The sequence below is a fragment of the Manis javanica genome, chromosome 12 (assembly GCF_040802235.1).
Source record: "Manis javanica isolate MJ-LG chromosome 12, MJ_LKY, whole genome shotgun sequence".
Taxonomy (NCBI): Eukaryota; Metazoa; Chordata; class Mammalia; order Pholidota; family Manidae; genus Manis; species Manis javanica.
Window position 1 is genome coordinate 39,039,852 of NC_133167.1, and position 24,942 is coordinate 39,064,793.

At 39.1% G+C, this 24,942-nt stretch overlaps 1 protein-coding gene across 6 annotated transcripts in view; it reads right to left on the reverse strand.

Annotated features, from left to right (window-relative positions):
- Nucleotides 1-24,942, reverse strand: part of HECW2 (HECT, C2 and WW domain containing E3 ubiquitin protein ligase 2) — a 344,914-nt gene that overhangs the window by 62,562 nt on the left and 257,410 nt on the right. For all 6 annotated transcript variants that reach the window (XM_073218419.1, XM_037009109.2, XM_037009108.2 and 3 more), the window contains 3 exons: nucleotides 12,906-13,040; nucleotides 9,565-9,667; nucleotides 3,624-3,720 (listed from right to left, as the gene is read on the reverse strand). In XM_073218419.1, coding sequence (XP_073074520.1) covers nucleotides 3,624-3,720; nucleotides 9,565-9,667; nucleotides 12,906-13,040 — 335 coding nt within the window. The remainder of the gene's footprint in view (nucleotides 1-3,623; nucleotides 3,721-9,564; nucleotides 9,668-12,905; nucleotides 13,041-24,942) is intronic.

Sequence of the window (24,942 nt, forward strand, 5' to 3'; positions counted from 1 at the left end):
AGTAGAGAGTAGATTTACTTACCTAATACCACACTGGAAGGAAATTTGCAGCTTTTAATTCAGTTTTATGACTTAGATCCTTGTACATATTGCAATGTACAAATACCAATACCAAAAATTTTATTGAATTTGCATTCATTATGTTCAACTATAAAATATTGTTAAAAGGTTATTTTTTTAATGAATATGGTTACCTCTGGGTAAATATTAGAACATTTCAGATTTTTTAAATGGCACAGCATACAAAAAATCTTACTTTGATTATTGTCTTTCAATTGAACCAATAGTAGGATATAGTAATCCAATGGGGACACTCCCCATTTGACAGCTGGTACTGACTTCTGGATGTTGATTTCTCTTAACTGAGGAAATGAAGCTTTGAGGTTTAAAAAAAAAATAAGAGAACAGCTTTATAGCACTCACATTTGCACGACAGATGAAGTGAGAGAGAGCAGTGAGTTAATAAACTGATTGCTACTCTCTGGTCTAGGAGGAATCAAGCAAACAGGAAAACCACAAAGTAAAAAGGTGTGCCTATTTGAAATTGCCAAGGGCTCACATTTTTTCCTCCTTATATTATGGAGAAGTTAAGTAGGCATATTTCTTTAAGCGGCTGTGTCTCTGATGAGGAAGAACACACAGAGCTACGCTGGTATAGGGAAGCCTTGTGCAGGGTGTGAGTAGAAGGTCCGTGGGTACCTTTGACACACCATTACATGTGGCTCTATTTCATGAATAAACCTCTTATCAAAAAAATTCACTCAATGAGACTGAAGAACCCACAACCGGTCCCCCACTCCTGTGTTTGTGGGAATGCTTCTTACAATGCAGTTTTTAACTATATGAAACAGAATGTTCCCTTAGATGTACAAACTTCCCGTTATATTGTAATGATAAGCAAAATGCTTAACTACCAAAAACTTCTCAGAAAATAAAAGCGCAATGTGACATGATTCTGTGTAAGAGGAAGAGCATTATCTCATTGATTTAAGTTCCTGCTTCCTTTTACTTATTATGACTGCATATGCTTTTTATGCTCAAATTCTATGAGTTATTTAGAAAGTGTAAATGGAAACTTAAGTCCTGAAATAAGATGGAAACTTATTTCAGAACCTATTGAATAATTTCTTAGCAACAGATCACCATGTGAGATCTATGTTAGAAGAAAGACTGTGCTTTTAATTGAGGACCCGAGACGTCACTAAAAAATAAAAATCTTCAGCGATCTTTAGGAGACTGATACTTTTAAGACACTAAAAAGCAGAAAGAAAAACAAAAACAAAATGGGGGGCCTGCAGCTCTTCCCTCTGTTAGTATCTGTTAAGGTTCTTCCAAGTCATTAAAGAACAATGATAATGGTAGATGCCCCTTTCAGGCAGATTCAATCATCTGATTTCTCTGATGGTGGAGATTTGAAGATATGTTAAATTGGTGTAAATAATAAAATGGAGTGTGAAGCAAAAGTGGAAAACTTAAGCTTCCTCTTTCTTGTTCTTGTTCTGTGAAGGGTGGAGCACTTTCAGAAGAACAGATATTGAAGTGTGTGTGCATGTTTGTGTGTGTGTTTGGGGGCTAGAATTAGTACAAAAGAGAGAAAACAAATTCTCTTGTTTTGTGATTGGCAACAGAGGGATTTTGTTCGTTTGCTCTGCTTTGTGGCCCTGAATCTCTAAGATCTCTCATCAAACAACAGAAGAGCTCATTTCTACAATTTCATTAACTAAAATTTATTATATAAGGTTCTCCAGTAGACCATGGATTATTGAGTGGATGCCATAATGTACAAATATACAAAATGATAGCTTGCATAATTTTCATAATTTTTTGATTCAGAACAGCATGCTTGTCAATATGGGAAATCACTGAGACTTCAGCTTGGTGTTAGCTAAAACAAAATGGGGATTTCTGCATAAGCAAGGTTTGTAGTGTCACACTTGGAATTACATATAGCTTTAGCCTTTAGAAATTTTAGGAGGCAATGGCAACTTTAAAGATACAAGAGACTGACAGTGGGTGGCATGTGGGCCAAATGGGTGAAGGAGTCAAAAGGTACAAACTTCCAGTTATAAAATAAATAAGTAATGGAGATGTAAAGTACAGCATGGTGAATACAGTTAATAATACTGTGTGGCATATTTGAAAGTTGCTAAGAGAGTATATCTTAAAAGTTCTCATCCTCTCCAAATTTGTAACTATGTATGGCAATGGACGTTAACTAGATCTATTGTGTCAAACATTGTGCAATACATACAAATACTGAATCATTATGTTGTACACCTGAAACTAATATAATTGCAAGTCAATTCTCAATTAAAAAAGAGATATGAGAGACTGAGAATCTCATAAGACCGTTTGGTAATTCATTTATGTATACGTATATGTATGTATATATGTATATATATATGTGTGTGTGTGTGTGTGTAGTTTTTTCATTCTCTGCAAAGTGCTATTCTAGATATTTAAGCAATAATGAGAAGAAATAATGATAAGTTGAATAAAGATCCCTGTGTGTAAGAAGCTTATAAGCTAACTGGAAAAGAAAACATAAAGAATTAGAAAGTCAAATTAGTCACATAACCAAAGTAGTATGAAGGACAATTTATTATATAATTCATTTTCAAATTAAGTGTCTAGACCAGAGGTTATCACACTTGGCTGTGCCATCAGAATTACAAGGAGAGGAGAGGGGTGTGGATTCAGAAAAGGGGGAAGAATCTGGGGAGACAAGACCTGGCATTTCATAGTTTATAAAGCTCCCCAGGTGATCCTGAGGACAACAGTGTGGCATAATTAAGGGCCATGATGGCACCATTGGTCAGATATACTTGTGCAAGGAAAGGTGACATGTAAACCAAATGGGCTTGAGTTAAATTGGATTCTCAGCAGAAACACACACTTTTTTCCATTTACACTGATGCTTAGAACACTAAAGTTAAGAAATACTCACCTAGATCATGACAGCAAGAGTCCACAATGGAGCTGAAAGGCTTCAAGGAGGGGCAGCTTGCATTTAGTTTTAAAGGGAAGATCTTTGTTGCCAAATGCAGAAGAGAAAATCTTGCCAGGAAAAAGGACAAGCATGTGTTCAGGAAAGTAAAACTGGGCTTCTTTGTGTGTGTGATGTACTGAAGGGTTGTTTGGAAAAGAGAGTTCATGCAGGGGAATGCTGGACTGCGGGGAGGATCAAATTCCCTCCTTGAGTTCTACTGTGTTTTTATTATGGAAAAATGTGAATACGAAGTCTAGAATTTTATAAATGTCAATTTAATAAACTGTTTTACTTCTGTTTACTTAAGCTACATCCAAAAACGTTAGTGCCTTCTGTTCTTCATTATGATCAACACATCTAGGATGCATTCTTGGCAGTGAATTTTTGTTTCTTTTTCATATTTCTTCTTTAAGGAGGGTTCTAGGTTCTTTAGTCAATCTTATTCAAGCCTTATAACAGAGAAAAGCCAGGATCACAATAATCTAGTGTTGATGACATAAAGTATTTTGCACTAGATGCCTTTGTTTAGAAAGCCAGAAAAAAAGAGTGAATTTCCAAGATGATTGTCAGTGTTACTCAAGACTTAATAGTTAGGGCTAATGCAACTGGAACCAAATGCCAATATTATGGTTACCTGAGTGAGTGGTTCCTGGTAAGGTCAGGTTGACGCTCCTGCAGAATTTCAAAGATGTTAGGTTGGCGCAGAAATGCAACAATCTTGTCATTGTAAGCTGAGAAAGATCAGAAAATATAACAATATTTAAAAAGTTTGTTATTAGTTTGATGTACAAATCCAAACTTTTAAAAAACTTTTTTAATATTCCTTGAACTCTGTCATAGTACATTGGAGTCACTATGATGCTTAAATTTCACTTTGTGTCTCCCTTGTTATATGAATATTGACTGGACTAAGATCTATAAGGTGTGCCTGACTTAAGCCCTCATTAAATTCACTGATGAGTCACACTTAATATCAAATTGCAAGATGGGATCACAAGATTCTAGATACTGATTATTTTAAGCTACTGCTTACCAAAATGAACCTCATAAGCCATTGTTAGAAATGGAAAGTCATCTTCTGATAAAGCTATCAGCCATCCAGAGGAGTAAAGAGGCAGAACAACAGTCACCAAAATGCAGAAGCTGTTAGCAACAGCTACTACAAAATGCAGAGGACAAACCATTCCCAAATTCTATGTGGAAATAAATGCTATTAAGGCACACATAGCTCTTTACCAAACCAATGATACCCACAGCCACAACACAATTAGCATCACCATCTATGTACACAATAAGTTAGAAGAAAAATTTATCTTATTTGGCTAAGGTTGGCTAATATCTACAGAAATTTAAATATAGTTCATTAAAATTCATTAAGGGTTCTGTTAATACCTTTTTGGTCAAGAAAATTTATTTGTTTAAAACGATCTATCTTGATTATATTCATTTATCATCATAAATATACATATTTAATATATCAGATATATAGATATACTTAATATATCTATCAGATATACACATATATTTAAATCACAGAGCTGAGTGAATTCTTAAAGATCACTCTTAATTCTTAAACATCAGTGATCCTAGTTCAGTCAACATTTTTGTGTTCATAAATATGATCAAGAAACATGCCTTACTTAAACTAGCAAATGATCTTTGTCAAAGGAAATATAATTCTCTAATCATTCGCCAGTTCAAATTTTAGCCACACCATGATGCCTATACATACATGTTTTAGTTAAATGTGGATTTTTAAAAATACTACCTGCTAACATAAAATCCCATTGACAAACTCAAAGTGTCCCTAACTACACATTTTACCATGTACAAATAATGAGACACCTTTATAATTAAAATTATGTCAATGGGTTTTGCATTATATCTACAATCAGAGACTAGAAACTTTTTGAGTAATGATTTTACAGTACTTTAAAATTCTATGTGCAGTATTTAGTATCCTACTAATAATGGTATGATAAAATGTGGACTGTTAGACTTTGACCCAAGATTTCTTCTTATCCAGTGATTGTCAAAGTTCTCCAGGCCATAGACATTATATTGCATTTAATGGTAAAATTTTTCTCAAAAAAATATATTTTGAAGTAAAATAGACAAATGGCAAGTGGCTCAAATTTTTTTCTTTTTAACACGAACAAGGTTTAATGTGAATATATAACATATATACATAATCTTGGAAAAATAAAGGCCCACTTTGTTAAACGGATAGGAGGAAATGAAGCCCCTATGAACAGCCATAGGCCTTGTGTGGGACTCGGGGAGACCGGAAGATGACAGCCTGCGAGGTGGTGTCCTGTCCATTGTGCCATCATCAGAGGTAGGGCTGGAGTTGGCAGCTGTGCTGTCCACAGCATTGTGTGGCACTGGTGGGATCAGAGACCTGGCAGACAGGCCATCCAAGTTGGCGGTGGCAGCAGGGACCTCCAAGGTGTGACTGGTCGATGGCAGGGAGCCTGAAGGCTCCAGAGCAGGTGGAAAGAAGGAAGGGGCCAGCTGAGGGGCACTGCCGTCAGCCATGACTTCCATGCTGTTGTTTCTCCGACAGTCAGTGCTGTCCTCCTTGGTGCCCGGATCCTCAACAATAGCTAAGTGAGGAAGTTTAGGAGGTGGCGGCAGCTCGCCGTGGTCTCACAGCATTGGTAAATGGCAGCATCAGAGGCATGGGTATTTTCCTTTTGCAGGGCCTCTGTGAGCAGGTCCTGGTAAGGAGCTCCTTGGGGTGTCGGAGGCTCCGTGCCCTGCATCCTTTTCCCAGGTGCTGGTGGGTCTGCAGGGCTCGGCTGATGACCTTCATGTGGCACTTCCTCTGCTGACCTCCCTGGAAGCTGGCAGCAGCACCGGGTTGGGTCAGAGGGCACTGCTGCCTCTGGATGGAGCTTCTGAGGAGGCAGCACACCTCCAGACAGGTTGGAAGTGGTGCCCATGTGGTCTGCAGAAGAGGAGCTCATCTGGATGGTCTCTCTCGAGCCATCTTTTGGGAGCCTACGATGGTGCAGAGGCCCAGGACTGCTCTCCGGGGAAGTGGGAACTCTGCGGGTGTCTAGGGTCCTAGATGTGGGTGATGTACTCCCACCGCTGTGGGGGCCCCTGTCCTCATCATGCTGCCCTTCGGCTTCTGCGCCATCCTCCTCCTTTCAGAAGAACCCATCGTCGTCCCCTTTCTGGGCTCTCTTAGGACCTCTGCCCCCAGGGCGAGGAAGTGGGAGGTCACTGGCTGGCAGTGGCTGCTTAGCCTCGACTACCTGCTCAGGTGGGAGAGCACATTTTCACCCCGAAGGATCCATTTTTGTGGTTCTTGGGTGTCCCGGTATCTTGGAATTATGAGTCGAGAGCGTGGGCTTCTTTGGTGGGTCCCTCTGGTTCACAGAGGGCAGGACGCCCCCAGAGAGGAAGGACACCGCCTCTGTGGCTCAATGGAAAAGTGAGCTGGTAAAGGCACAGGATCCTGGTGGAACAGCCTGTGACCAGAGCAGTCAGCAGGTGCAGGGACTACAGGGTACTCCCTGGCAGGACGGGGCGGTGTCCAGGATGGGAAGGACCAGCGGGCGAAGAAGGTGGGTCTGGGGACCCTGCCAAAGGTCATAGGGTATGGCCCCAACACCACCCCCAGCAGAATTCCTAGCCCCCAGGGCTGCCTACTGAAGGCTGGGGATGTTTGGAACAGCGAGTCCACCACACAGACCGTTCAGGGCTGCAGTGTCCCCATCTGTCAGAGCTCAGGCTGCCCTGTTGCCAGCTCTGCACGCCCTCAGCACCCAGAGTGTGGTGGCCAATGCTGTGCCCCTGCAGTCCCGGAGGCCAGGGCCTGCTCACAGCCCAGCGCGGAGCCGCTCAGAGGCTGCAAGGGCACGGCCCGCCCTCCCCGGGCCTTCCCAGCTTCTCTGGGAGGCCTGGAGCCAGGCATGCCTTCTCTGCCATGGCCAGCCAGGTGGCTGACTTCTGAGGAGGGACCCCGTAACTTCCCTTTCTAGCTAGCAGGCAGGTTCTTTCTTTGCTTCCCAAAAAGCATAGGACAGGGACCACCAGTTTTCAGCATAGCTACATCCCACATTCTGACTGAGCCTGACAGCCCAAATTTTTATCTTTGGTCTAGTTTTGGGCATGTGTCTGGTATATGAATAACACAGTAAACTGGAAAACACTTTTTATTTTTAAATGCATCTCCTTTACACTCTTCTTCTCAATGGTGTTGCCATTCTTGCTGTCAGCCAAGCTGGAAGCTTCAGGGGCAGCCTTGCCTCTCAGCAGTCAACCTGTCCATTCCTGATCCTGACAGTTCATCGTTTATGTTATAATCTGTGAACCTCATTTCCATGTCAGTAACCCTGCTTCTAGTTTTTTAGGTCTTTCCTGGTGAACCTAGTCCTTGCGTATTGTTTTACTGTGGAAGCACTGAAAACCTCTCTAACTGGTGAGGCAAGGGACCAGTGAGCACCCCCCCACCCCCCCGCTTTTCTAGTCTCCACCTTGATGCCAGAGGTTTTCATCTAAACCACGGGTCTAATCAGGTCACCCCACCTTCTCAAAAAATCTCCAAAGGATGTCTGACATTATTACAGAATAAAATTTGAAATTCTCCAGCTCTACTCACGGTCTGGCCTTAACTTAGTCTACATCTTCATCCCTAAGAGCCAAGCTCCCTGCTCCTTCAAAACATCTTATCTCATGCTTTTACATCTCTGTGAATTATTTCCTCTGGACTCCCACCTCTTACCTCTTGTTTTTAAGACATTTCACCCCAACAAAACATGTATTGTTGAAGACCCACCTCTCTAGTCACCTCTTCTTTGAAGCTTCCGGTGCACTATTTATTTATTTATTTTATTAAGGTATTATTAATATACACTCTTATGAAGGTTTCACATGAAAAAACAATGTGGTTACTACATTCACCCCTGTATTCATGTCTCCCCATACCCCATTGCAGTCACTGCCCATCAGTGTAGTAAGATGCCACAGAGTTACTACTTGTCTTCTCTGTGCTACACTGTCTTCCCTGTGACCCCCACACACCATGTTCACCAATCATAATACCCCTGAATCCCCTTCTCCCTCCCACCCCACCCTCCCTGCCCCTCCCCTCCCCTTTGGTAAGCACTAGTCCCTTCTTGGAGTCTGTGAGTCTGTTGCTGTTTTGTTCCTTCAGTTTTGCTTCGTTGTTATACTCCACAGATGAGGGAAATCATTTGGTACTTGTCTTTCTCCACCTCGCTTATTTCTCTGAGCATAATATCCTCCAACTCCATCCATGTTGTTGCAAATTGTAGAATTTGTTTTTTTCTTATGGGTGATAGTATTCCATTGTGTATGTGTACCACATCTTCTTTATCCATTCATCAACTGATGGACACTTAGGTTGCTTCCATATCTTAGCTATTGTAAATAGTGCAGCGATAAACATAGGAGTGCATCTGTCTTTTTGAATCTTAGAAATTATATTCTTTGGGTAAATCCCTAGGAGTGGAATTCCTGGGTCAATGGTATTACTATTTTCAGTTTTTTGAGGAACCTCCATATTGCTTTTCACAATGGTTGAACTAGCTTACATTCCCACCAGCAGTGTAGGAAGGTTCCCCTTTCTTGGCATCCTCACCAGCATTTGTTGTTCTTAGTCTTTTTGATACTGGCCATCCTAATTGGTGTAAGGTGATATCTCATTGTGGTTTTTATTTGTATTTCCCTGATAATTAGTGATGTGGAACATGAATTTCTTCTTAGGAGAACTGACTGTTCATATCCTTCGCCCATTTGTTAATCGGGTTATTTGCTTTTTGGGTGTTGAGGCATGTGAGTTCTTTATATATTTTGGATGTTAACCCACTGTCGGATATGTTGTCTGCAAATATGTTCTCCCATACTGTAGGATGCCTTTTCGTTCTGTCGATGGTGTCCTTTGCTGTACAGAAGCTTTTAAGTTTGTTGTGGTCCCATATGTTCAAGAATGGCTCAAATTTAAGATGGAGCAGGGCATCCATATGGGCTCCCGCCAGCCTGTCCATTCTATGAGCCTTAGGGGCTCCAGGTTGAAAACCAATTTACTTTACCCTCATCATGTGAATAACAACTCAGGTTGTTCTTTAGGTCTGTTTATGCAAATCCATTTATTTTTATTTTACAATTTTGGAGGATCTTGCTACCTCATATTTGCTACAAAAACCCTTAAGAATTTGCCATTTTTGCTTTCTTATTTTGTGAGGCTGTTACAGGCTTACACACCACTTAAATTCTGTCCTAGGTATTACATATATACTCAGTATTTGCCTGTCCAAATGCTTAATTTGAAATGACCACATAATACAGTTGCCTTATATTATTTTTCCTTAACTACAACATCCAATACAATAGCTCTACTTAGAAAAGGAAGAGGAGCATAAAAATCTCAATTTATAGGATTTTATAAGACATAAGTGCATTGAGACAAATAAATGTATTAGGGATAATGCAACAGGGCAAACGTAGCAGGCTGACGATAGGGAAGTATCAGCACAGAATGCTAGGTACACACTGCTATGGAAAGTAAAGATAAAGGTTTCTGAAAAGGGATGATGACATACCCACTGGAACCGTGTCCTGGTACTGTGGCCGACTGACTGTATTGAATGTGCTGGAAGGCCTGGGGAGAACTGGTGGTCCTGCATGTCGAGAATCTTCTCCTACCTGCAAACACAAGCATTGTTAATGCTCCACACCAAGACAGAGTCTGCTTTAAATCAGCACGCTAAGCCACATTGTCCAAAATACTTGACAACGAGCATTAACTACCAACTGATCAGAACAGAAGTCAGCTGAGGAGCTGACACAGGATTCTCAAAAGTGCTGTTTTAGTTGCTGAATGGAGGGGAGGCATTGGTGCATCCATGTTCTTGAAAGGGGGCAGGGCAGTGACTATTTACCAAGTGGTACAGGAATATTTTCATTTGCTTGTAATTATTGGAACTGTAGAAGCTTAACAGCACACCTGTTCATCAAGAATCACTTCTGCCTTGATGGAACACAGACGTGTAACAATGCAATCAGACAGAAGACCTGGGGGCACAAAATATGTCAGGGCAGCTCCAGGATATATCTTCTTTTGGCCAAGGCAGGTCAGGGAATTCCCTGCCTCAGCAGAGGAAGGACTGAAGAGGAACAGTCTTAGTGTCGGTTTCTGAGTGGCTGTATTATCACCTCAGAAGCATTTTGACATGCCTATTAGAGCACCCAGTCCAACAGCAAGTTCTGGTTTGAACCTCCCACACCAGCGAGCTTATCATGGCAGATGTGGAAGAGCTAAATAGGGTTGCCCTAATCTGAATTATTTATTGTACCTATTATAGATCTAAAAACTCATACATGCAAGTAGATAAACAAAAATATCCATTAATATTCTTACCAGAAAATTCTAACATTGCTTTAGCTTCTGTTTAGCTTCTCCCACTATATTACTGAAGTCTTTTAAGTTAACAGTAGAATAAGAGTATAAGACAGTAAGAGAACAAAAAGTAAAATTACACACTGGATTTATAAATTCCATAGATAGGACCTTTACCTCCACCCATTCAAATCTGCACAACCATTTCATCATATTGCATCAGTTAGGTGTCTGGTGAGGGTCTCTGTAAAGGCCCTAAAACTAGCAATATCATCCCCATCCCCCACTGTTTCCTTATCCTTCAGGAATGCTTTCACTCATTCTGCAAAGCACAGGTCAAACAGCCCCTCCTCAATGAAGCCTTCCCTCACCTTCAAGCTGATGTTAAACACAACCTTCTCTGAGCTCCTGCAGCACTTTTTGTATATTTCTAAAGCAGCTGCCATTATTAACAGCTGATCAAGCATTTTACTTTCATATTTCTATTCCTCTCCTTATATATATTGATATATATGTTATTTACTTGTATCCCTCACAAAGATATATGTTGTTTACTTGTATCCCTCACACCAGTCATCATGTTTCTGCACTACAGGAGTTTGGTAAGTATTCATCTGTTGGATGGAAGAGATACCAATATTACTACTACCTGGAATATTTGCTAACTGAGTATAAGAGAGTGGATGGAAAGACTTGTTGGTGGAATTAGAAGTTTCTCACTCTGCTTCTCTTGAGTTACTGGCTTTGAGGAAAGAAGTCAGCCACCTTTGGGGAAGATTCAAACATTACACTTTATTTGTCAATCACAGAACTTGTAATTTCAGTACAGCAACATATACTGTCCCTCCCGTCAGTATGTTGCCATGTGTCATCATTACCCAGAAAAGCCAAAGATCTCTTTGACACCCCACATCCTCAGACCAGACTGTCAGACAGTGGGCAAGTCCTGATAGATGTGCATAGCACTGTAGGATATGCATGCTTCTGACAGCTGTGCAGGAAAGTACATTCCCCACAAAGGTTCACACTGTTGGGGTTGAATGGGGTTATCTCTGTTCCACTGTTCAGTTTCCATCAACACAAACAGAAATCTTCATTCAAATTTTAATGTGTACCTTAGGATCCCTCTTCCACAACAGGCTACTACTAAACTGGGAATATAATTCAAGTTCTGAGATAGTGGGGTTGAAAGAAAATATAAGTATAGCTATTAATCTCATGCATGTAATACTGACCAGCTTGAACAGTCAGCTTCATATTGGGAAGTGGAGATAAGGCAAGGGGCTGAAATACACTGGCCATGTGATCGTCAGACACAGCCCTAATGCTATCTATCACATACAAGTCCGAAGGGGAGAAGTCTGTTCTGCTTTTCAGATGAATGCTGCTAGTATCATCCAGTTTACTATGAATGTTTTATATGACACCATGGTAAAGATTTATTAGCTACTCATAAAACAAATATTTTTGTGTATACTTCATCCTGCAATAGGTTTATATACCATTTTTATATGAGCTTATGTACACTCGTCTATGTTTACACTTAACAACCAGCAAATACACAAAGCATTAAAGTATGTAAATTACAAAGGGAAATTCCAAGAGTGGAATTTTGATGAATTAAATTCAGTTATTTATCACATTCATAATTTTTTTCTTGTAAAAGAGGCTACAAAAATATTTGACCTACAATATAATGCTGAATATATAATAGGCACATAGATGTGGAAAAGGCATGCTGGAAAAGAATTTTAATTCTATTTGTCTAAGGGAATTTTTAGAAACAATGTATATCAAGTGGTGATATATGTTTAAAGCATAAGCCCATATTAAAGAGAAAAAATGTAAGCAAAAACATTCCTTTCATTTAAGCTGCTAAAGAAAAAGGGAAACAGGAACATTTCTTTTTTCTTTTCTTCCTTTCTTTCTTTTTTGGTTAGGCTATTAGAGAGCCCTCATGTGGTTACCATGGGTCACTGCAAACTAGCAAAGTTGAGCCCAGTAGATCTTCCACAATTCCTAATTCCGCCATTGCCTCTGGGAACCGAGAGTCTCTATCAACTTTCAGGTATATTCTAATTTTAAAGAATATTAGTGAGGACACCACAAAGATTGGCCAAAGATTTTAATCTGATCCAGCAACCCTCCTTTAAACAATTCCCCTGTATTTATGTGAAATTTAGCTCACTAAATTACTTTCATTTCTTCCTGGGAAGCAGCCTTCAGGCGTGGAGAAGGCTCACCGTCTTCCTCTCTTGAACATCTTATTACATTATGAATTCTTTCTCATCATTATTTGAGTCAAAAAAAATTCTCTAATTTCTTCAATCTTTCCTCATATTATCCTGTTTTTAAAATTTGTTATTTAAGCTGTCTGCATTTCCAGAGAAGCCCTGTCAACATTCCAATACTTCTCAGCCTCTAAGGATAGTCTCTGAATCAAACTGGAAAAACAGAACAATGAGAAATCAGTACAGCCTCACGCACCGCCCCATCCTCGTAGCTCTGTCAGCCCGTAGTCAGTGTCCAGGGCCCGGGACTCACCTCGCCTGCACTGTGGCTGCGCTGCCTCGTCAGGTGTTGCCGATGAACCAGCGCGCTTGTGGGTCGGCTACTCTGCAGGGGGAGCCGGGGATCGATGAAAGTGGTGGTACGGGAGTTGTGGTCGACAAAAAAGGCCTAGGAAACAATACATGCAATCAATAGATGATACACACCATGTACATGTTTCAGCTGACCTATTGTTTCACACATTCAGGAAAAGACCCACTTTTGAGTAATGATCTTAGCTCCCTTTTCTCATAAATTTAGATATTTGGGGGAATTTCTCCTTACCCTCTCAGGACAGACCAATATAGAGAAAGCCATGCTTAGATTGGATCCAGAATAAAGAGATCAGGGGGAAGGAACACTATTCCTGGTTTTAGGAAAGACTCTAAGAAATAGTCATCAAAGATATGAACCTAGAAAGAAGCCACAAGACTAGACATTTTGACTTCTCTTCACCGATGGTCTTCAAGCCCTTACTGCTATCCATGGCGATCATGAAGTTCTCATCACCTAAAACTTCAAACATCACTGACTTCTCTTTTCCTTCTCATCTGCGGTAGGCCACCACGTCCTCCCCGTTTCCCACTGTAGTGCTTCCTCTATCTCAGTCCCAGCCTGACTGCCATCTCATTATTTCAGCGCTCTCTCTTACACATAGAAATATGAATAGTTTCTCAGTTGTTCACACCTCCACAAGCTCATTACTTTAGCTGGCATCTCACTACCAGAATATGCTTTCTAAAAGCTTTGACTGCATCAATGCTTTGATCCCGAACCCCTCCTGGCTACCCATTACCTAAAGAAAAAGCATTCCAATTCATTGGTCAGTTTTCCAAGACTTAGAATCTCCTTTTCCTACTTGCCTTTCCACTTTAATCATTAACATTATATTCATACAAATTCTATCATATACAGTGACTCTGGGCAAGCCACTTAAGTTCTCTGAGCTGCAGACTTCTGATAAAAACATGTCACCCTCATTCCTAATAAACATTTCTCCTCCAAAATGTGATAGGAGGAAAGAAACCAAATATATCATGTTTACTGTAGAATCCCTGGTGACATGAAATCATGAATGAGCATAAGCCATTTCCCACAGTGAAGCAGTAATGACTGCATACTATGATATAGAAAAGACTTCATAAACTCTTTTTAATTCTAAAGCTCTACACAAATGCTATTTATCATTATCATTAGGAGCCAAATGATACAAGCCTTCACAATAAAATTCACTCAAGGCAATAATGAAGCCCATTATCTCAAGGAAAATAAGAAACTGTAAGTTTTCCATGACCAGATAAAGCTAATTAGGTCATCAAAGACAAAAGGGACTATTAGGAGAGCCAGGAGAGACTCATTACCTGTAAATCAAGTGTCAGGGCACATGATACAAGCCAAATAACCTAAGCAAAAAAGAGCTGACTTCTCAAACTGATGGAGCTCAGTTAACAAAGGACCTTAAAGACTAGGAATGAACACACCTAGGCTAATCTCAGGGGCAGATGGTGTATTTATACCTACAAAAAAAAAATCACCTTCTCATTATGAAACAGAATGTTTCTGTTTATACCTAATCAGAAAACAGAGCAAAATAATTTGTAAGTAGCTCCCAAATGGGGGAAAAAAATGACTTATTTGTAAAGAAGTAACTTTAAGCAGTAGATGGACTGGAAAACAACAAAGAAATGTGCAAAATGAGAATCCTGGCCACCCTTTCTCTCAACATCCAACGTCCAGGTACAAAGAATGAATTAAATGAATGGTTGCAGGAGATGCTGCCATCAACCTCACATCCCTAGGTAATGCTCTCTTTTTCCTAACCTGTCAGATGGAACATCTTTCTTCTCTGATCTTGTAAAAAATGTACACCAGTGATAAACCCTACATGGGATTGAATGAGCAGGCTCTGGTCCCAAATATCACACTGGTTCCCACTTGATTTGGGTCCTTATACACTTGTATATAGTTTCTGCCACTATTCAAAATGTCATAAAATAGGAATGAATTATACTTACAAATGGATGTTTCAAAATAACAGATATTATAATCAAACCCATATCTTCTTTACTTAAATTATGGTTAAGATTTTAGCACCAAAACAATAATATAGGCCATGTTCTTTAAGGCAAAAATACCAAGAGTACTAAAATAGAATTCCCTATTTACGTAATTTCTGAGGAATGTTTTAAAGGGACAGGTGGCCATTAGAGGCAGCAGTGATGCACTTGTAATTGTAAGTATGGGTGTGTTCATCTAGGTCAGCTGTGATTTACATGTAGTGTCACAGTATAATTTGATGTTAAGAGGCTTGTCTAATATCAGTTCTCTAAAGAATTATACTATAAATTCCTTGAGAGTACGGACTCTTTCTTACCCTGTTGTCCCCAGTAGCTTTTAGGGCTACACCTGGGTGAGAGGATACTCAGTAAATCATAAATTGCCAAAAACTCTAATATACTAATATCCAACCAAATATACAAGGAAAAACCACAATGATCAATCAGGTATTAAAAGTTACATTCTTTTATGTAGGTGTAGAAGTACAAAGATTTGAAAAAATAAATGGTGTGTGTGTGTGTGTCCAAGTGCATGTGTGCACACGTGCTGGATGAAAGATACAGAGAGCTAAAGACTATAAACTACTAACAGAAGAGAATGTTTGTAATATCCCATTGTAGATATGAACCTACTTAAAACTTCAAAGTGGGATAAAGTAATTGGGAACTAGAAAAAGACAAGCCTGGTTCTGAGCTCTAGCTCCAGCACCTACTAGAGATGCAATCTTGGGTAGACTAATGTTTTAAACCACAATTTATTTTCTGTAAAATGAGGATAAAAACATCTACATCAAAGGAAGCTTAAATGAAATGGTTCACATCAATTTTTGAACATAGTGACTTTTTTAATGTGACTTACTATTATTGCTAATAATTACAATGTTAACATCTAAGACTTTTTCAGAGAATCACAGTGTTTCTTGCTACATATACATAGCTCAAAATAATAGAGAACCAGTAAAACTACACTGCCCAGGCTCTTTGCTGGTATGTGTAGCCTAGACTAAGTTCTGGCCAATGATACATAAACAGAGTATTACATGGACGTTCTGGGAAACCCTCATATAAGGAAATTTTTACATTAAGCTCTTCTGTCCTTCATCTATTCTGTTCTCTGAAACAAGGATGTAATTGGTGGAACTCCAGCAGCCATACTGAACCATGAATATGAAGGATGGCTGAGTAAAAAACTGCAAGGAGTCAGGGCTCTCACAATTTGAGCAACCATCTTAAAAGCCCAAGACTGTCTACCTCTAGACTTCTTCATGTGAGAAAATGAAATTTCATACATTAAACTTTGTGTGGGTCTTTGTCACGATGCAGCCAAACCAAATCCTAACTGATACACTGCAGTCTCAGTGCTACAGAGGAAACATGGTCTAAAACTAAAAGCACAGAAGAACACAAGCCAGTAACCACCATTATTATTAAGTAAAAAGTAGAGTTGGGAAACTATAAAGCTGGGATTTGAACCCATCTTTCTGTTTGACTCCAAAGCCCAATGAGCAGTACCTTTTCCCCCTTTCTCTTTCTGTATATCGTCTCTCTTTTTCTATTTTGCTTTCTGCCTCCTACATTTTCAAGTTCTTCCCACTCCTCTCACTTTCATAGTCCTAAACTTTGCAGAAGCATTTATGTATTTATTGAATTAAGTTGACAAAAACAGTCACTCACAGTGCTGAGCCTCACTGTTTCAACATTAAAATGGCTGCTACTGATGCCTGACAGCAAACCATTCATACTCTGCACAACTGGCATCACTAACCTGTTGGACGTATGGCTATGGGTGGGGAAGAGATGCTACTTGTATCCCACAAGGGCCTCACTTTCAGATCAAATGGAATGTGTATATTGCTTACACATGCTTTTTTAAGTGTGCTAAGTACTTGGGGAAGAAGATCTCAATGAAGACCTCATCAAAAGCACTAGAGAACTACAGAATGGAGTACAAAGATGTGACTGGCAGGTGTTTTGGCTCCACTCTGCCCCTTGTGTAGCCATGACCAGGTGTCCTTCGTGCTTTGCTTTATCCATGTAAAGAAGATTATTCAGGTCACAGGTGAGTTGAGAAAAACGCATTCTACTTTAAAATGGAGAGGAAAGTATAGAAGAATAACTGTGCAAACTTTAGGCTTGCCATTCCTATTTGCAATGCACAAATCAATTATGTCAGAAAAGTGGATCACTTTCCCACAGGATATCCTAACTAGTTCAAGCCAGTAATGAAGTTGGCCTGGTACTGTTTGTTTTTTTTTTCTGTATTTGGGTCACTTTTTATGTCACCATTCTTGAATAGCCTGCCTTCATTTATGAACATATCTAAAATGTACTACAAATATTGTTGGGTTAAGCAGTGTGTGAGGATGTAAAGTACACAAGAAAAGCACTGGTATCAAAAAATGAGTCTTTTTCAGATTAGCTACTAGCAAAGCAAATTTTGAGCAACATAGATTCCCTACTGTTAAGTTTCATTAAAGAAATTCACTCAAGCTTCACAGTGCTGGACCAACTAAGACTAACAACACAGTCAAAAACTGAAAGGAATGCAAATACACAAACTCATATCTCATTTTAAAAACTTCTACCCTTTCACTGCTTCAGGGCATGGTCAGAGGCAGGAAATAGGGACGGGTTGGAGCCAAGTGGTATTTTAGTGAGGCCAAACAAAACACACTTCTCTATTTACACAATTCTTTCTTTTTTTAAAGCTTCTATTATTTTAAGAAAAGAAAAAGCCATCAGCATTTGGGAAGAAATGCCAATCTCAAGCTCAACAAATCTAAGTTACAGAAGTTTGAAATTGTTTCCAGTTAACATTCTGCCAAACCAGGAATCCATATTAAAAGACCATGTAAACAAAATAAAACAAAAAGCACTTGTAACTATGCTACAGAAAGATAGGACATAAGATCTTCTATTTTTCTTTCTCTAAAAAGTTATGGAAACTAGAGGCAGTTTAAGATGGCAGTGTAGGAAGATCACCTCCCCTCCCCCGTCCCATCACAAATCTATGGCTACGTACAGAACAATTCCCTCTGAAAAGAATGTAAGAACTAGCTGAACAACTGCACAACAAAGGATAAAAGGGCCGCACTGAAATGGTTAGGAGAGGCAGAGATGAGATCTTGCCAAAAACTCTACCCTTGACACAGTGACCATTCCATCAGGAGGGGGTCTCACAAATGTGGAACTCCTCCAAGCGGAGCAAAGGCTTTGTGTTTCTCATCAGCTACCCCAGCCCTTGGGACCTGCTCTAGAGAGATAAGCCCCTGAAACACCTGGCTTTGAAAACCAATGGGGAGTACATCCAGGAGAGCTATAGGGCTGTAGGGAATGTAAATTGTGCTCTGAAAGGGATCACACACAGACTCATTTGCCCCAGGACCCAGTGCAGAAGCTGCAGCTTGAAAAGAACCTAGACTGTATGTGAGGGATATTTCATTTGCTAATCTAAAGTGTCTGCCAAAGAGGCAAAAAAGGCTGTTGGGGACCCTCCCCAGGAAGGGAAGAGCTGGTGGGTACAATTTTTACATTCTTTCTCTACCTTGCTAGGGCCAGGGCATGGGACTGTAGTCAGTAATATTGTATTGCAAACCTGAAAGCTGCTAAGAAAGAAAAATCTCAAAAAAGTCTCATCACAAGAAAGGACAATTTTGTAAATTTGTGTGGTGACAGATGGTAACTCGGTTTATTGTGGTGATCATTTCACAATATTCATGAATGTTGAATCATTATGTGTGCACCTGAAACTGATATAATGTATGTCAATTATACTTCAGTTTTAAAAAGAAAGCATGGAAACCATGAAGGAACAACAATCTATAACTTAGAAGCACTATGTATTGGATCTGCTCCAACGTCTGGCTTCTCAACTCTACATAGTCTTAGAAATGCTCAAAAAAGTTCACTGTAATCCACTTTAGCTTTTATAAAGATGGTATTTACTCACATTCTCTCCCTTCCAAAACATAAATCTCTTCTCAGCTCCTGGGTCCCTTCACAGGATCTCCCCAATTATAAAGAATAAAAATGTTATTATTTTCTCTACATTATGTCCCAAATAGAACTATGTTACCAATAGTAGAGATTAAAAAGGCTGAATGATATAGTTTATTATAATTAAATATAGTCATGCCAACATTTTCTACCACTTGGTTCATTTGAAGGAGGGAATGGTCCCAAATATTTCATGACATTTGTATCAGTCACAGAAAAATTAAAGGAGGTTAATTTGTTAAACAGCTATTATCAGAGATCTAAAGTTGCTAGGAGAGAAAACAGGGATCCATGGTACTTGGACCAGAGTTGTGGAAACAGCTGGTTGATTAGATAGAGATAAATACAATATCCCTAGATGTAAAATGTTAGCTAAAAAGAGGTATTTTATGTGTTGGGAGTGATGGGGTTTAAGTATTGGAAATGAAATAGGAAAGCCACTGATATGCTGGGGATCGCTTGGACCAGCTCATGAGAGCTGATTGAATAATTTTAAGGGATTCTATGTACTGGCTAACTGCAATGCAGGCAGCCTGAAATTGGCTATGGTAGGAGAATTTACACCATGGAAAATGGAAAATGCTTCAACTCAGCCCTCCTCCACACCTCCCTGGGGGGCCTGGTTGTTAAATATTTAACAGAATTTCCCTAAAAAAGACTGAGAATGGAGTTATTCAAATGAGTCCATTTTAAGTAAAGTAGAAGGTCATTGCCATGAAATTTTAAAATAACATACTGTAGTTTTAAAAAATGATTCAATGCAGGTCATAAAGACAATTGCTTAAAAATAAAAGGCAAAATAAGATGAAAACAAATCCTACCATTTGCAACACCATGGATGGAGCTAGAGGGTATTATGCTCAGTGAAATAAGCCAGGTGGAGAAAGACAAGTACCAAATGATTTCACTCATATGTGGAGTATAAGAACAAAGAAAAAACTGAAGGAACAAAACAGCAGCAGAATCACAGAACCCAAGAATGGACTAACAGTTACCAAAGGGAAAGAGACTGGGAAGGATGAGTGGGAAGGGAGGGATAAGGTGGAAGAAAATGAAAGGGGGCATTACAATTAGCAAGTATAATGTGGGGGGAGGCACGGGGAGGGCTGTACAACACAGAGAAGACAAGTAGTGATTTCACAGCATCTTACTACACTGATGGACAGTGACTGTAATGGGAATTATGGGGGAAACTCGGTGAAGGGGGGAGCCTAGTAAACATAATGTTCATCATGTAATTGTAGATTAATGATACCAAAATTTTAAAAAATGCAAATTAGAACCTGGAGCTCCTCTGCTTAAAAAAATAATTAAAATAAAATAAAATAATAAAATAAAATAAATAAAATAAAAGGCAAAGCCTGTCTTCATACTTGAGTAATTTTTTCAAGATTCCACACATTTTTTCACTTCATTTTGCTCATAAATACATTCACAAAACAAATCTCTGCTCTGTTCTTTCATTCAGAAAAGCACACTGCCCTAGAAAGATCCTTCACCTTTGCCTTCTATGTGTATTTATGTGGATTATTTTTTGATCTAACACTTTTCTACCCCCTTAAAAATTAGCAAGAAATTCTCTAAAAATCATGTGCTATTGACAAATTCAGAGTTTCATTCCATCTCCACCTGGATTGCTATGTAGCTTGAGGTGATTAAAACCAGGTACCTGCACAGGGTATTAGTTATTCCAAAGCAATTAGAGAGATGTGCCACAAAAATAACAAATGTAGTGGCCAAATTGATAAAAACAAACAAACATGTTTTTCAAAGTGTAGAACTTACCCTGCCAGTAGATGTCTGGGATTCACTTGATACCTTCAGATATTACTGCATTTACTCACTGAGGGGAACCCGACCCAGTAAATGTGGCCATTGGCTTCATGTGGGATTGAAACCAGAGTCCCTGCTAGAATGACTACAGTAAGAGAGTACTCATAGTGGAGAAACAGAAACTGCTCTAGGTTATTACACAGTTTTAAGGGTAGACTATCCTACAGTGATCACAAACAACATGGAAAACAAGGAGCAAAAACAACAAAAGGAACCCTACTTTGAAAAACCCATTCTTGCTGGACCACCACAGTTCATGAAGAAGAGGGGCACTGACATCAATCCTCCAGTATGTAAAGGACATAATGTATTTCCCATTAGATGAGGATTTGGTCACTGACAACAAGTCTTTTTCATTTTCACAAAATTCTAAATTGATGAAACTCTTTAGTTATTGTTCTATATAGATCCTTGCTTTGATCTAACTATTCAAGTCAAGATTTTGGTGAGCTGTGTAGTAATAACTATGTGAGCGGCACTCCTGGCTAAAAAATAAAATAAAATGGTTCATTTTAGTTTATAGGTGTTTGTGTATTCCATGTGTTTGCTTTCCTCAAAGTAAATCATAAACCTCTAGAGGTTTGTAATCATACAACTTTTATCTTCTATACTGTAAGTCAAGTAATATTAATTACTGAATAAATTGTGATAATTATAACCCTAATTGATTTCCTTCCATTTGAAATCCTACTATTATCTATGTCAATGATATCCACAGCCCCAGGAACTGGACAGGACAGGTTAATAAACCTCACTTTAGAGAAAACTGAGGTTCACAGAAGTCAGATCAACTAGCAATGGATCCAGAAATACTAACTCCACTGCAGCATAATTTTCTCAAATGAAGGAAGGAAGGAAGGAAGGAAGGAAGGAAAGAAGGAAGGAAGGAAGGAAGGAAGGAAGGAAGGAAGGAAGGAAGGAAGGAAGGAAGGGGGGGAAGGAAGGGGGAGGGAGGGGGGAGGGAGGGAGGGAGGGAGAGACAGAGAGAAAGAAAGAAAAGAACAGAAAGAAATAGAGAGAGAGAAAGAACATTCCTAGGTTAAGTAACACTTGGTTTTCCTTATTAAAGCCCATATTTGTCTACCGATATATTATCCCCTGAGTACATACTAATGATCAAACCCAGCCAAGAACCAGAAGCATTTTAAACAAGTCACATTTTAATATTACTGAAGCATATTTCTTGCAAAAATATAAAACGTTTATGTCAACACTGTACTCCAGAACCCAAATTACCCTTGATTTTCACACTCCTGAGAGTATACAAAAATTTAAGAATTATTACAATAAGAAGCAAACAGACATTTTCTTCTTAAACAGGTTTTCTTTGCTTATATGTTTCATTTCAAAGTGAAGCAAGTCAAAATGTGTCCTCTATGTTAGGTGAAAATCCTAGGCTTTGAATTCAAGAAATTTTTATCAGTCTCATAAGGACGATGCTGCATAAAATAAAACTTGGCTTAATTGCCAGTCCTACCATTACAGAATCAAAATAATTAAGGAAGTGAAGTAATAGAACAAAAATACTGATTAAAACATACTGGGGAATTCTGAACAAGAGACCTTTACAAATGTAATTAAAAGTTGAAAGGAAAGCATTATATATTTGATGTCAGATCCAGTTTAGAACTATATCATCTAACTTCAAGTTGACAGAATCAAGGATCTGTAGAATCTAGGAGCTAAAAAGAGAATCTTGGCCTTCCTCTAATCCAACCTGTTCACTTTTTAAACAGGCTTCTTGAAACCTAATTCAGACACTATACAAGTAACCCATTTAAAAAACAATTCACTGGTTTTTAGTATAAACACAGGGTTGTGCAGCTACCACCATAACCTACTCTCAGGACATTTCGTCCCCTGAAAAGAACCCCCAACTCCATTAGCATTTACTCCCCATCCCACCTCCAACCCAAGAAAACCACCAGTCTACTTTCTATCTCTATAGATTTGCCTATTCTGGACATTTCAATTAACAGAATCATATAATATATAATTTTTTGTGACTAGTTTTTTCCACTGAGTGAATATTTTCAAGGTTTATCCATGTGTATCAGTATTATTTGTTCTACTGTCAAATAATATTCCCTCATATGGATCTACCACATTTACCCATTTATTGATAGACAGATATTTGGGTTGTTTCTGCCCTTTGGCTAGTATGAACAATGCTACTATAAACATTTGTGTACAAACTTTTGTATAGAAGTATATTTTCATTTTTTTTGTGTACACCTAATTGTGGGATCACTGGGTGATGTGGCAACTCTTTGTATAACATTTTTTAAGGAATTGGCCAACTGCTTCCAAAGTGGCTGTACTGCTTGATTTTCCCGCCAGGAATATATGAGGGCTTTAACATCTCCACATCCTTGCAAACATTTATTATTTTCCAGATCTTTGTTTTATCTTGGTTTTTTTTTGGCCATGCAAGTGGGTCTGAAGTGGTGTCTCATTGAGGTATGGTTTTGCATTTTCTCAGTAACTAATGCAATGGGAAAGAATAGTCTTTTCAACAAATGGCACTGGAACAGCTAGCTGTCTACATGCATAGAATGAAGTTGAACCCCCTATCTCACACTACCTTACCCCATACTAAAAATTACATCAAAAGAGATCCTAGATCTAAATGTATGAGCTGAAATTATAAAGCTCTTAGAAAAAAACATGGAGTAAGCCTTTGAGACCTAGAATTAGATAATGTTTTCTAAGAGGATACCAAAATCACAAGTAACAACAAAAAAATACAAATAAATTGGGCTACATTAAAATAAAAAATTTTGTGCTGAAAATATTATCAAAACAGTGAAAGATAATAAACAGGAGAAAATAGTTGCAAAGCATAAATCTGATAAAGGACTAGTATTTAGAATATGTTAAGAACTCTTACAGCTCAGCAATATAAAGATAAAAAACCCAATTACAGAATGGGCAAAAGATTTGAATATACATTTTTCCACAAAGGATATACAAATGACCAATAAGCACCTGAGAAGATTACCAACCTATTCACTTGTAGAAATAACTCAGACCCTGTAAATTTAAATGATGTCTCCTAAGTCAGTCAGGTGACTGGTGCCAGTGAGGTCTAGATTAATCCTGTATATCAAAATCATTACAGGCTTTGGATACAGAAAAACATGGATTTGTGAAAATTGCACTTGACCTCTTTGAGCCTTGGTTTCTTCATCTATAGTAAAACCTGTTCTGTAGGATTACTGTCAAAGTTAAATGAGTTCATACAGTATCCCTAGCATAGAGCCTGGCATCTAGTAAACCGTTGGTACATGTGAACTGCATCCCCTTCCATTATTCCAGTGCCCCCAGTATCAGGCCCCTCTGGTGAGCAAGCATGAAGGCATCCACGTGTGGTTTCTGGCAGTGTGCCCCCTGTTGCCACACCCAGGATCTATTCAAGAACTATACATAAGGCTCAGTCTTGAGGGATCCTAGTAATCCCACCATCTGGCCTAGAACTCTTTCTCCGGGGATCAAGTGCCTCTCACGACTATAGACAATCCCTCCAAGTAGAGTACGATGGTTAAGAGCTACACTACTGGAGTCTGAATCCTGGATTCCTCACTTGCTAATGCACACACTCTTCACCATCTCTAAATTTCAGTAAAATGTGGATAACAATAAAAACACCCACCTCATAAACTGCCATGAAGCACAAGAAGATAATCCATGCTGAAGTCCCTAGTCTGAGGCCTGGTGCACAGCCCAAGTTTAATGCACTCAGGCACCCTCACTGTCACTGCCGCCACCGCCACAACTACCATCTCACCTAGCAAGGCCTGATATTCTGTTCTGATTCCTTAATCAATAATTAATCTTTTTACGTCTCTCTCTCTCCTTCTATGTGAGTCAAGAACACCATTTGCCCTAGAACTCCCAAAAAGAGCATGTCAGATACAAAATTCTTTGAAATCTCACCCAATTTAAACCTTTGGCCTTATGTAATTGAGGAATAAAAAGTCTCCTCCAAAACTGAAGACAGCTCAAGTACAGCACAGGTGAAAAACTACCTTTTCAAACAGAAATACGAAAAATTCAAGACAACATATGCATTAAGGAAGTACAAATCTAGGAGCTATTTCTGGTGTGAGCATCGGAAGAGGAGGGAGTGGGGAAGGACCCTGGCA